Source organism: Euleptes europaea, chromosome 1 (assembly GCF_029931775.1).
Source record: "Euleptes europaea isolate rEulEur1 chromosome 1, rEulEur1.hap1, whole genome shotgun sequence".
NCBI lineage: Eukaryota > Metazoa > Chordata > Lepidosauria > Squamata > Sphaerodactylidae > Euleptes > Euleptes europaea.
This window is the reverse complement of record NC_079312.1, coordinates 141,520,025-141,533,604: the sequence shown is the minus strand read 5'-3', so window position 1 is coordinate 141,533,604 and position 13,580 is coordinate 141,520,025. Positions and strand designations below refer to the sequence as shown.

Genomic DNA, 13,580 nt, shown 5'->3' with positions numbered 1-13,580 from the left:
TACCCGCAAAACATACAAATAAGTACTGTGACTTCCTGAAACCTTTTGTTCTGTTCAAATAATATAATAAAGCTCTCTTAACGTCAAGTGTATGTAGAGCATTTCCTCCTTTAGATTTTGGATTCTGAAAGAAAACAGGTAAGGCCACCGATTGGTTCAAATGAAAATCAGACACCACCTTTGGTAAGAAAGAGCAGCTTGTGCCTACCACCACCTTGTCAGGAAAAAATTGTAAGAATGGTGGACTACACTGTAGGGCCACCAATTCCCCCACCCTTCTAGCTGAAGTAATGGCAACAAGAAAACAGACTTTTTTAGATAAAAGGTCCAAGGGGCATGTCGCTAACAGTTCAAATGGAGGTAGCACCAACTGAGCTAAAACTAGTGATAAAGACCATTGTGAGATGGGCCGGTAAATGGGTGGGAACAGGTTGAACAAACCCTTCAAAAACATCTTAGAGTAATGATGGGAGACCAGGGACCTCCCTTCAATGCCTATGTGAAAAGCAGATAAGGCTCCTAAATGGGTCCTAATAGATGACACTGCCAACCCACATTGTTTGAGATCAAGTAAATACTCTAGTCCTACAGGTAAGGGACAGGAGGAGGGGTAATAACCCCTGGGCCCAACCCATTTGGAAAAATGATCCCATTTGAATGCATAAGATGACCTAGTGGAAGGTTTCCGCCAATTCAACATAACATCCAGTACAGAATCTGAAAGGCTCAAAGAGGGGGGGTGAAGTAACCACACTGTTAACTGTAGTCTGTCTGGATTGGGGCGTAGCACCAGAGCTATGCGTAATAGGTCTGGAGCCTGTGCCAATGGTAGGTAGTGATCTTCCACTACCCGTGCTAGGTTCGAAAACCAGACTTGTCGATTCTAGAAGGGATTTATCATTATGCAGTGAGTTTTGTAGTGGTGTATGCGTGTCAGAACCCTGGGAACTAGAGGTATGGGAGGGAAGGCATAAAATAGGTGTCCTTGCCAGGGCATGAGTAAAGTGTCTGCCACAGAGCTGGGTTTGTGGCCTGCCCTGGAACATAAAATTGATGCTTTTGCATTTCTGGAAGTGGTGAATAAGTCCACCTGAGGAAAACCCCATCTTTGAAACACTGGCAGCAGGTAATCCCACTTGATTTCCCAGTCATGGTGCACCGAAAAAACTCTCCTGAGGGTATCCGCGATAGAGTTCTTTACTCCAGTAATATGAATGGCCTGTAGTGTGACATTGTTGTGCAGAGCCCAGTTCCATATTTGAACCACCTCTTGGCAAAGCGACAGTGAAACTGTGCCGCCTTGTCTGTTTATATAAAACATGGAGGTTGAGTTGTCAGTTAGAACGTTTCGTCCACGCAATAGTCCTGTAAAGGAAATAAGAGCATAGCGTATAGCCATCAATTCAAGGAGATTAATGTGTAAGTAAGATTCATAAGTATTCCAAACCCCTTGTGTAGAGAGACCCTCACTGTGGGGCCCCCATTCTAGGAGTGAGGCATCAGAGGTGACAATCTTTTGGGGAGTGAAGACATGAAAATTGACCCCACCCGTTCAATTAGATGCAACTGACTACCAAGATAGTGTGCGGAGTATAGATCTGGGTACAGAAAAACACTTTGACTGAGGCTGGATCAGTGGTTTGAACTTACCCACAAACCAATTTTGGAGAGGCCTCATGTGGAGCCTAGCATAAGGAACCACTGCCGTAGTGGAAGACATCTGAACTAATAAAGTTGGATCTGTAGAGCAGGTTAATACCAGACTGTCTCTTAGCCAATGATCCAATGGATTTCACCCGGTCGGGGGTGGGGGGAGGAAAGCCTTCCCTTTACATGAATCCAACCATATGCCAATAAACTGAATGGAATGTGGGAATCAGTGTAGATTTCTTAAAATTAACCAGCATACCTAGGTCCTGAATGATTCAAAGGGCTAGATCCCTATCACCCATCAGCTCTTCCTGAGAAGGGACCATAAATAGCCCATCATCCAAAAAAGGAAAAATTGTGCAACCTCTGGTTCTCAAGTAGGCCACTACTACAGCCATACATTTAGTGAACACCTGAGATGCGGTAGAAAGGCCAAAAGGTAGTACTGAGTATGGATAAATGCCATTTCCAGATTGAAATCTTAAATATTCTCTGTAATCTTTGTGGATGGATATATGAAAATAAGCATCTTTGAGGTCTGAAACGATAAACCACCAACCAACTTTTAATAAACTTAAAACCTAGTGTACAGTAACCATACGGAACTTTTTAGAACATACACACTTGTTTAAACATCTCAAATCTAAAATAGGACATTTCTTTCTTTCTTATTAACAGCAAACAGTCTGGAATAAAAACCAGGCTCCAAAGTGTTTATAGAAAGGGACTCCACAGCTCCCTTCTCAACCAGTTCAGAAATTGCAGAGAACAAGCATTCTGAATTAACATTATTACAAACAGGAGGAGGACCTAACGGAGACCTAGACTTGACCTCTAAACGATACCCCTCCTTAACAATGGAAACGACCCAGGAGTCCACTGTAATAGCATCCCAGGGAGAGTAGAAAGGGGCCAGCCTGTCCCCAAACTGTATCCTTTGTGACAGAGCCCCATCCCCCAGTCAAAAGGTTGGCTTAGAACCTTGATTTCTAGAAGACTGAGGCCTGGTAGAAGGTGTCACAGGCTTGGAGGATCTACGCCTATTACGTCCCTGGAAATGCTGGTATGGGCAATGCTGCCCATAAGATGAAGTAGAAGGCTGCCCTTCTCTTTGGTACCTGGGTTGCTGGAAGCGATCCTTGAAGTTAAATCTTGGTCTCTGGAAAGCAGGTGGTGGAGGGGCAGAGACCCCCATATATCTCGCCGTCTGTTTCGCTTTCCGTGACTAGTATCATTGGTAGAGGCAGCAAACAACGTTTTACCATCAAACAGAAGATCCTCAATGGTATTTCGGATATCTGGAGCCAATGCGGTAGACCGGAGCCAGGCAAATCTACGCAATGAGATAGCTGCAGCCATGCCCCTGGCAGATGAATCAGCTGCATGTCTTCCTGCATTCATTTGATGTCTGGCAAGCTGACAGCCTTCAACTTGTACTACTTTAGCAGAAGGTTTGTGTTCCTCTGACAAAAATTCCAGTAAACCAGTGATTTTGTCCCATAAGAAAATCTGATATGCAGCCATGATGGCCTGATAATTACCGATTCTGAAACACAAGTGCATTGGCCGAGTACGCTTTTCTGCTGAGTATATCAATTATTCTCCCATCTTTGTCCACCAGGGCTGGATGGCCACTTTGGCCTCTCTTGGATTGTGATTCAGGCACAATAAGAGATGAAGGAGGTGGATGGGAGAATAAGAACTCACAATCAGCCAGTTGTATCTTGTATCGATTATCCACCTTCCTTGATGTAGAAGGGGTGGACAAAGGTTTTTCCCAAACCTTTTCGGCCATGTCCATAAAAGAGTTAAGACTGGGAAAACCATGGTTAATGGAGCCTCAGCAAACAAATCAGATAAGATTTTTTCTTTAGGCTTGGGGTTGGAGGCGTTAACATCAATGTCCAATCCAGAGTCAGAGCTGAGCTTACGGAACCGTGGGGTTCTCACTCGGCCAATGACTTCGAGGCCAGCCCATGAGAACCATACAAAACTTTCTTGTACAAAGTGGCCTTTAATCGAGAGGCCATGTTCGCCCAGGCTTCAGGGGTGAACTGTTGACAGTACTTGCAAGCCCCCACATTATGAAACTCACCCAAGCACAATAGACGTAACAAATGTTCATCAGTTTTCTTCTTTTTGGTATCGCACGTAGTGCACTTTTTGAAAAGAGCTGACTGAGCCATTTCAAGCCAGACAACAATGGCCAAACTCAAGGTAAGTCAATTAAGTTCGTAGAGCTAAGCGTTGATGATCCTTTCTCATCAGAGGCAAAGAAAGAACTGAGGGAAAGGGCCCCCCGGCCAATGTCATTGCGTCCGTTTCGGCAGGAATCCAGACGCATGCGCATTGGAGCGGGCGCCCCCTATCCAGGGCTAAGAAGCTATAAAGATCTTTTCCGCAGCCGGCCTGGGCAGTCCCAATGTGGGACTGCACAGAAGAACGAAGACGAATGAGGTAAATTGACCTGCCTAAATCGTGGACTGCAAAGGCCAATGGTGAAACTTGACACAATAAGCTTTTACTATATTGATCTCAACCATTAAATAAATTATTAATGAGAACATTATCATAATTATATACCATTTTTCTTTCTTTCTTAGGAACCCATAACCATAACCTTCAAGACATACCAACGTGTCAATTAAAATGCACAGAGTATGAGAAATAAGCAAGATGAACAGGAACTCTTAACAGAACGAACCAAATATGATATAATAGGCATTACGGAAACCTAGTGGGACAAGTCTCATGATTGGAATGTATTACTTGAAGGGCATAACTTATTTCAGAGAAATAGATCAAATTGGAAGGGGGGAGAAGTAGCATTATACGTTAGGGATGATTACACCTGCGAGGAGGTCCAGGACTTAAACACTGGAAGCCAGCTTGAAAGCATCTGGGTAAAAATTAAGGGGAAGGAAAACAGTGATGTCATTGTGGGGGTCTATTATAGATCCCCAAGCCAGACTGAAGAGTTAGATGATGCCTTCCTGGAACAGGTGTCCAAGCATTCAAAAAAGAGAGATGTAGTAGTGATGGGAGATTTCAATTATCCTGACATCTGCTGGAAGACAAACTCTGCCAAGACAATAAGGTCCAACAAATTCCTCACTTCCCTTGCAGACAACTTCATTGTCCAAAAAGTGGAAGAAGCAACAAGGGGAACAGCCATTTTGGATCTGATCTTAACCAATAATAATGACCTGGTTTATGGGGTGGAAGGGGTGGGATCCTTAGGTGGGAGTGACCATATTCTCCTGGAGTTTGTTATACAGCAGAAAGGAGAAGCCAGAAGTAGTCAGATACACATTCTAGACTTTAAGAAAGCTGATTTCAATAAATTTAGGGAACTACTGGGTGTGATCCTGTGGGTAAGTATACTGAAAGAGAAGGGAGTGCATGAAGGGTGGGAATTTTTAAAAACTGAGATATTGAAGGCGCTATTTCAATCAGTTCCAATGAGAAGAAAAAATGGTAGAGGTTTGAAGAAACCAGAGTGGATGTCTAAAGAACTTTTGGTTGAGATAGGATTTAAAAAAGGCATGTACAAGAAATGGAAAAAGGGGGAAATCAACAAAGAGGAATTCAAATAAGTAGCTAGCACATGCAGGTAAAAAGTCAGGAAGGCTAAAGCACAGAATGAGCTCCGGCTTGCCAGGGAAGTTAAAAACAATAAAAAAGGATTTTTTGGTTATGTCCAGAGCAAAAGGAAGATCAAGGTAATGATGGGGTTATTGCGTGGAGAGGACGGTGAATTATTAACAGGGGAGGCAGAAAAGGCAGAATTACTTAACACCTTCTTTGTCTCAGTCTTCTCCCAAAAGGGAAATAGTGCTCAACCTGGGAATAAAGGAGCAGAGGATGCAGTAGAGGGATTACAGCATAATATAGACACTGGGATAGTATGGGAATACTTAGCTACTCTTAATGAATTCAAGTCTCCTGGGCCAGATGAACTGCATTCAAGGGTGTTAAAAGAACTGGCCTAAGTTATCTCAGAACCACTGGCAATAATCTTTGAGGAAATCCTGGAGAACAGAAGAAGTTCCAGTAGACAGGAGGAGGGCAAATGTGGTCCCCATCTTTAAAAAGGGAAAAAAAGAAATCCCAAACAATTATCGCCCAGTCAGCCTGACATCAATACCAGGAAAGATACTAGATCAGATAATTAAACAGACGGTCTGTAAGCACTTAGAAAGAAATGCCGTGATCACTGACAGTCAACACGGGTTTCTCAAAAACAGGTCATGCCAAACTAATCTCATATCTTTTTTTGAAAGAGTGACAAGCCTTACTTACCTTCCAAATCATTGTAAGGAAAAGTAGCAGAATCTATATTCAATTCATTATTTTTAAACTATCATATATTCTGAAGTTTAGGACACTTGTGCTCTAATATTATTTTATTGCTTATGTTTTAGAGTTTTTAATATGATATTACTATTTTACTATTTCTCTGTTTCTTGCATTTGGTAACTTGTAATGGCTTTTGACCAAAAGCATTAAAGATTTTCTGAATTCCAAATTATTAGTCTTCAACTAAGAAAAAGATGGGAAACATTGAGATCAGTTTGTATACTACTACGGCTGTTATTTAATTTCTTAATTTTAATTTCTAAAATAAGTAACCTAAACATATGAGTGCCTGTTTATATTATACTTTATACTCCTAATCCCAACGACTGACATAAAGGGCAGTTTATTCAAACTTTCTGAGATTATGGGTTTACACATCCAGTTATCATTTCTTGCTTTCACCAACTTTCCTGATTTTCCAAGAACTGATTTTGCAATCCATAGATGCATCAAAGCATTCAGAACACCAGTTCAACATCCTAAAATCCGCTTCAGCAAAATTATTTTATTTAATAAAGATTGGCCATATTAATAAATTAAAATTAAACCAAAAATTAAACAATGTCCAGGTAATCATAAACTAGAAGACTCCATTTCTTAGATGTCTGGAATGTGCAACAGAATGACTGATGGCATTATTATTAATAACTACCAGTAGCTAAAATAACTGAATAAATGGTTCAAGAGGGTGCGTTAATAAATGGAATGGGACCATGGATTACACTATTGCATACAGTATTATCATCTGTTTGCTGCCATGTGTTATCTTGCTCTCACAGCATTGTTTCCTATTTATATAACATCATTTTCTGTATTGTTATACATGTCATGTGATTTCTGTAATCTTAGTCCTATTACATTGTCTATTAGATGTCTCATCCTATTAACTGCATTGATTTACACAGTGTAATACACCTGGAGTCTCAGTGAGAAAGGTGGATAAATAATGTAAGCAAATATAAACAAACAAACAAATTGCCTGTAACCCAGATGCCAGAACACAAAGGGAGATATCATTACTTATATAGTCAGCTCAAACTTTAGATATCTAGAGGGATTTCTGGTAGTATATGTCATTGTGAACACCAGAGGTCATAATGGGTAAATGTGTATTTTTGATATGTGGAGTTATACAGTGGATATGCACAAAAATTGGCTACAGATCTCTGGGTGTGTATGTGGTGCCAAACTGTCACAGAATGGAAACAAAAATATTGTATATTCTGTTAATGAGTGCATGGGTAGTTTATGGAAACCACATAACATTCAGTCACGAAGCAAACCTGACTGCCATTTATTTGCAAAGTCTTTTTAAAATAGAAAAAAAGCTTATCCATTTAACGTTTCAATCATAGCAAATGATGATTATCCAGCTTTTTTCACATCCTGATTATTGCATTTACCTGTATAATTGCTGCTTCGAGACACATCTGTAGAGCTGTAAATCCAGAGCGTAAGTACTTTTCAGCTTCACATGTATAGGAAGAGCCTGGACAACTAGCTATAGAAAATCAAGTAAGGTTATAAAAGAAAAAGTGAACATATTTTGTTCATTAATTATTCAGAAGCACTGTTTTGTTTACATCAAGTTCCTGCATTAAAAATTTTGATGCAAAAAAAAGGGGGGACTTTTTGCATTCCCGCTGTTAATTCTGGCCAGGATTAGCAACTTGGGGGTAAGGCTTCTTTCATAAGAATATAAGAAAGGCCCTGCTGGATCAGACCAAGGCCCATCACGTCGAGCAGTCTGTTCACACAGTGGCCAACCAGGTGCCTCTAGGAAGCCACTAACAAGACGAGTGCAGCAGCACCATCCTGCCTGTGTTCCACCGCACCCAAAATAATAGGCATGCTTCTCTGATACTAGAGAGAATAGATATGCAGCATGACTAGTATCCATCCTAACTAACAGCCATGAATACTCTCCATGGGGAGAGGCTGTGGCTTATTGGTAGAGCATCTGCCTGGCATGCAGAAGGTCCCAGGTTCAATCCCCGGCATCTCCAGTTCAAGGGACTAGGCAAGGAGGTGACGTGAAAAACCTCAGCCTGAGAACCTGGAGAGCCGCTGCCAGTCTGAGTGGACAATATTGAAAATATTTTCGAAGGCTTTCACGGTCAGAGTTCATTGGTTCTTGTAGGTTATCCGGGCTGTGTAACCGTGGTCTTGGAATTTTCTTTCCTGACGTTTCGCCAGCAACTGTGGCAGGCATCTCCAGAGAAGTAACACTGAAGGACAGTGTCTCTCAGGGTCAAGGGTGTAGGAAGAGTAATATATAGTCAGAAAGGGGTTGGGTTTGAGCTGAGTATTGTCCTGCAAAAGTAATGTGCTAATCATTGTCCTGTAAGTATCAAGTTAATGTGCTAATGAGGGTATGGTATGTTAATATGGAACCATTGTATCCTAAAGTGATCTGTTAATGTGTGTAATCCAAAACTAATCTGCATGGCTATTGTTGAATGTTGTCTTTGTTAGTCTGGAGGCTTTTTAGAACAGGAAGCCAAGTCTTATTCATTCTTAAACTCTCCTCTTTTCTGTTAAAGTTGTGCTGATGGTTCCATATTAACATACCATACCCTCATTAGCACATTATCTTGATACTTACAGGACAATGATTAGCACATTACTTTTGCAGGACAATACTCAGCTCAAACCCAACCCCTTTCTGACTATATATTACTCTTCCTACACCCTTGACACTGAGAGACACTGTCCTTCAGTGTTACTCCTCTGGAGATGCCTGCCACAGTTGCTGGCGAAACGTCAGGAAAGAAAATTCCAAGACCACGGTTACACAGCCCGGATAACCTACAAGAACCAATGGACAATATTGACTTTGATAGACCAAGGGTCTGATTCAGTATAAGGCAGCTTCATGTGTTCATGTGTTCAATACCCCTCTCCTCCATGAATATGTCCACTCCCTCTTAAAGCCTTCCAAGCTGGCAGCCATCACCACATCCTGGGGCAGGGAGTTCCACAATTTAACTATGCGCTGTGTGAAAAAATACTTCCTTTTATCTGTTTTGAATCTCTCACCCTCCAGCTGTAGCAGATGACCCCGTGTTCTAGTATTATGGGAGAGGGAGAAAAACTTGCTTTGTAATGACATTACATCCCCAAACCAAACCTTGGCAGAGATTGAGACACACCCCTTAAATAGTTTATTAGGCTTTGGCTTGGTATATGATTTTGGGGGTGTAGTATTTTCCCCAGGATCAACTGCAAGCTCTTGAACCCTTTTTTTTCTTTTGTGTGTGTGTGTGTAAAGTGCCGTCAAGTCACAGACGACTTATGGCGACCCCTTTTGGGGGTTTTCATGGCAAGAGACTAACAGAGGTGGTTTGCAAGTGCCTTCCTCTGCACAGCAACCCTGGTATTCCTTGGTGGTCTCCCATCCAAATACTAGCCAGGGCTGACCCTGCTTAGCTTCTGATATCTGACGAGATCAGGCTAGCCTGGGCCATCCAGGTCAGGGCTTTTTTTCTTTTACAATTGTTCAAATGTTCTTTTGATGACTCAGTAATGTCAGGAAAGGACTAGGTGCCAGCTGGAGCTTTGTGAATTGTGTGCCTGTTGATGTTGTTTGATTCTGGAAGATTGCACTGTGATAAAATATTGGTTATTTTGTATTGATAATATAATCTACCATCCTATCTAAAAGACACTCAAAGAAGCTTCATAAAAGCAAACAAAAGTAAGCAACAGAAACTCTACAAATACATGCCAAACTTTTAAAAAAGCTTGCTACTTCAAACTACTCCTATGACTATGGGTACAACTAAATGAGACACTGGAGGTCTGTGATCATATTTCCTATATGCTTTCCCTATCAGTGCAAACAGCAGTGCAGTGGGAAGGGGATCACATTGGGAAAACAGCACAGGAGAAAAATGTTGTACCCCTCCTTCCTTCAGCATCAGGATCCCTGTTTAATTCCCCACCCATTTCCATAATCCAGGCTGTTGCTATTAATAAGAATTTTATCTAATCTGGCCCTAAAACCTCAGTTTTTTATATTCATTTCCTGGTGTAAAAATGCAGGTATGCTTAAAATCTGAAAGCAGCTTGCATAACCTTAAAGCAACTTTGCATAACCTTAAAGAATAATGGGAAACAGTCCTGTCTGTTTCTGAGTGTTTTATTTTGGTAATAAATTCTTCAAGTCTTCATCATGAACTTGGTGACATGTGGCAAAACAAGCACAACTTTCTAAATTAAGTTCTTAGAATATGCACATAGGTATTCTTACCTCTTGATTCTACATAACTTGCAGATGATGGAATCAAAGTAGGAGGAAATCTGAGATGGTAGGACATGGAATCCTTGAAGACTACAGCTACAAAGTTTGGGGATCTATGAAGACTAGCCTTTTGCATTTCTTGCTCAGTGAAAAATTCTTCTGTAGTAATTCCTGCAAAAGATTCAAATTACCTCCATTACTCTTATCTCTGTCATCAGTGGTGCAATACTATATTAAGCTGCTCGCCTCATTTGTTGTCCCACATGAGAATACATCTGTATTCATATGTGGTCTAGTTCTGTAGTTGGATGGGAACCCCTGAATTTATTGACAATAATACATACCAAAGTCAAACCTGTATGAGAAGTATTTTGTTCTACTAACGGGCACAGCTTTCTTACATTAGCAAAACAGGAGATTTCCCCCCTCTTTTCTTAAACAATGAAATTTTATAGATCAGTGCTCCAGAATGCTCAAGTTTCTTCAAGAAATAACAACTCTTGAAAACAAGTTTTCCCTGAAGGGATAGATGCCAAGTGGCTTGTTCACATGGCTAAGGCAGTAGAACTGGACTGTCGCTGAAGACTTCCTCTTCCTGGTCTGCAGCAAAAGGAGGACTGCAGAATAGGAAAAGGAATTCTTCTAGCACAGAGCCCCTGCTTAACATCAGGTACAGATGGAACACAGTTCTAAATCAGTGGGAGAGGACTTTTAATTACATCACAAGTGAGAAGCAAACTGGCTGCTTAGATTCCAGTAAGAGGGAATAGAATTCTTCCTGCTTAGATAAGTATGGACCTTTATTTACTCTGGCTGAGCACACTTGGTGTCTTCATGTAATAGAACTTCTCTTTTTGTAAAGATTTTGAAGTTATTGACCTTCCTTTAGATTTTCGCTGTACTGACCACGATCTTTAAAACTTTAATCTTTACAAGAAGAGAAGTTCTATTTCATGAAGACACCAAGTGTGCTTAGCCAGTATGATGACCATAACTTCCAGACAAATACATGGGGGAAAAACCAAGACAAATTCATGGAAGTACTGAGGAGCGTTAAGTTTCACATACCTTCTTGGAAGCATTCTGAAGACACTTTGGTCATGACTTTTCTTGTGAACTGTGTCACTGGAGTGTAGCCAACAATAAACTGAGAGATTTTTGAGTAAGCCACAGAACCAAGATTTTTATCAGCATCCTCATCATATTTCTTGTTTGGATACATCATGCTCAATAATATTAGCCAAAATATAAAGAAAATTGGAAGCAGAACTTCCTACAAAGGAAGTATACAAGTTAACATTGAAGGAAGTATACAAGTTAACATTGATAATAATAAGAAAGAGCCATCTAAAGCTACAATTCTGCAGCTAGTCTAAAGACATTGGCTTTGAAATACACATGACCAGCAGGATGACAGCATAACAGCAAGGCATAAATAAATAAGTTCTGCTAGTGTTACCAAAGCACATTTGTACATTAACTATGTAAGAGGCGGTTCTGCTTACACATTGTCCCCTCTGGAATAATAGGCTGCTGCCCAGGAAGAAAACTGATAAACATACATCTGGCAATGATCAGAAATGCTTTTAAACATACATGAGGACCTATTTTTATTGCCAGACAGTCATTTTTCTGGCAGGGTATGAGCTTTCGTGAGCCACAGCTCACTTCTTCAGATACAGCTAGATACAGTTTCTAGCTGTATCTGGAGAAGTGAGCTGTAGCTCACGAAAGCTCATACCCTGCCAGAAAATATTTTTGTTAGTCTTTAAGGTGCTACTGGACTCTTGCTCTTTTCTACTACTGCAGACAGACTAACACGGCTACCCACTGTGAATCTTATGATGAGTTATTCTAGACTGTTCACTATTTCAAAGAGCTTTGGCTGGAGTAGCTCCACAGGGTTGCATTATTATTTTTTTGCCATCAAGTCACAGCTGACTTATGGCGGCTCTATAGGGTTTTCAAGGTAAGAGATGTTCAGAGGTGCCATTGCCTGCTTCCATGTCACACCCCTGGTATTCCTTGGAGGTCTCCCATCCAGATACTAGCCAGGACTGACCCTGCTTAGTTTCTGAGATCTGACGAGATCAAGCTAACCTGGGCTATGTCAGTATATTAAAGTCACATAAATATTGTTACACTGTTCAATTATCATATCATTAATACTCATATATACAATTAAATAAAAAGAGAAATTTGCATAACTTTGGAGCTGCTTGTGGCGTTGTCCAAGCAATCTGAGTTCCAAAGTTATGCAAATAACTTCCCACTGGGGGTTCTTTAGGGAAAATGTGGAGGGAGCAGGAGCGCCCCTCCTCCATCCATCCCTCCTGTCATCAGAAAATCAGCTTCTCAAGCTTTTAAAGCAACATATGTAACTGGACACTGAGATGGTAAGGAAAGGGATTGCTCAGGAAACATCCTTTTTGCTGTCCTCTGCTACACCTAATGGCTTGACAGAGAATAAATCAGATAACTGCAACAGTTTCAGGCTTGCGTGTCCTCCTTCAATCAGGCAAGCTTCTCCATGAAGACTGAAATAGACCACAGATCCCTCCTCCTGCTTGCTCACGTACTCATAAATACTAGCATACTAAGGATTAACTCACCTGAGCACTACTCTTCTTAGTCCTCCATTTAACAAGACAGTTCTTATACAAGAGAGCTCGGGTTTGCCTCCACACTCCTACTTCTCTTGGAGCCTCCATCGACATTTTTTCATGTGTAGCTGATTTAACAAGAAAAAAATTGTACCATTTTATGTGACAAATGCTAATATTGTTTTAATCATTTAATAATGAACAATAAGCTCCTACAGAAACTTCATGACAAGTAAATTAACTGTACTGGTTTAACTTCAAAGACAAGACTACCCAATGGAAGTAAATCTATATTTTATCATTTCACATTCTATATATAAATAGCTGCTTCTTACCATATAAATGGTAGATATGACTAACCTAAATTTTATTTTCAGGACATGGTTAAGAGACTTAACAGAACATTTATTACTCATATACCTTGAATTATAAATATACAGGCAGATGAAAAAAAATCTAAAATGCCTTTTACTTTTGTGAGAACAACCCCATCATTTTATATCACTATTGTTCCTCAACAAGTACGGATACCATGGACTGCCAAAAAGACAAAGAACTGCGTACTAGACAAAATCAAGCCTGAACTCTCTCTAGAAGCTAAAATGACTAAACTGAGGCTATCGTACTTTGGTCACAGTATGAGAAGACAAGACTCACTGGAAAAGTCAATAATGCCAGGAAAAGTTGAAGGCAGCAGGAAAATGAACCTTGGATTACTTACCGTG

General features: G+C 40.6%; 1 protein-coding gene across 1 annotated transcript in view; it reads right to left on the bottom strand.

The window, feature by feature from the left end:
• The window catches only part of ABCA5 (ATP binding cassette subfamily A member 5), a 138,328-nt gene extending 125,347 nt beyond the window's left edge, over positions 1-12,981 (bottom strand). Inside the window, exons 1-4 of the mRNA XM_056855217.1 lie at positions 12,865-12,981; positions 11,321-11,525; positions 10,262-10,423; positions 7,413-7,510 (exon numbers count right to left, since the gene is read on the bottom strand). Coding sequence (XP_056711195.1) covers positions 7,413-7,510; positions 10,262-10,423; positions 11,321-11,525; positions 12,865-12,969 — 570 coding nt within the window. The 5' untranslated portion in view covers positions 12,970-12,981. The remainder of the gene's footprint in view (positions 1-7,412; positions 7,511-10,261; positions 10,424-11,320; positions 11,526-12,864) is intronic.
• Between the last annotated feature and the right edge of the window lie 599 nt (positions 12,982-13,580).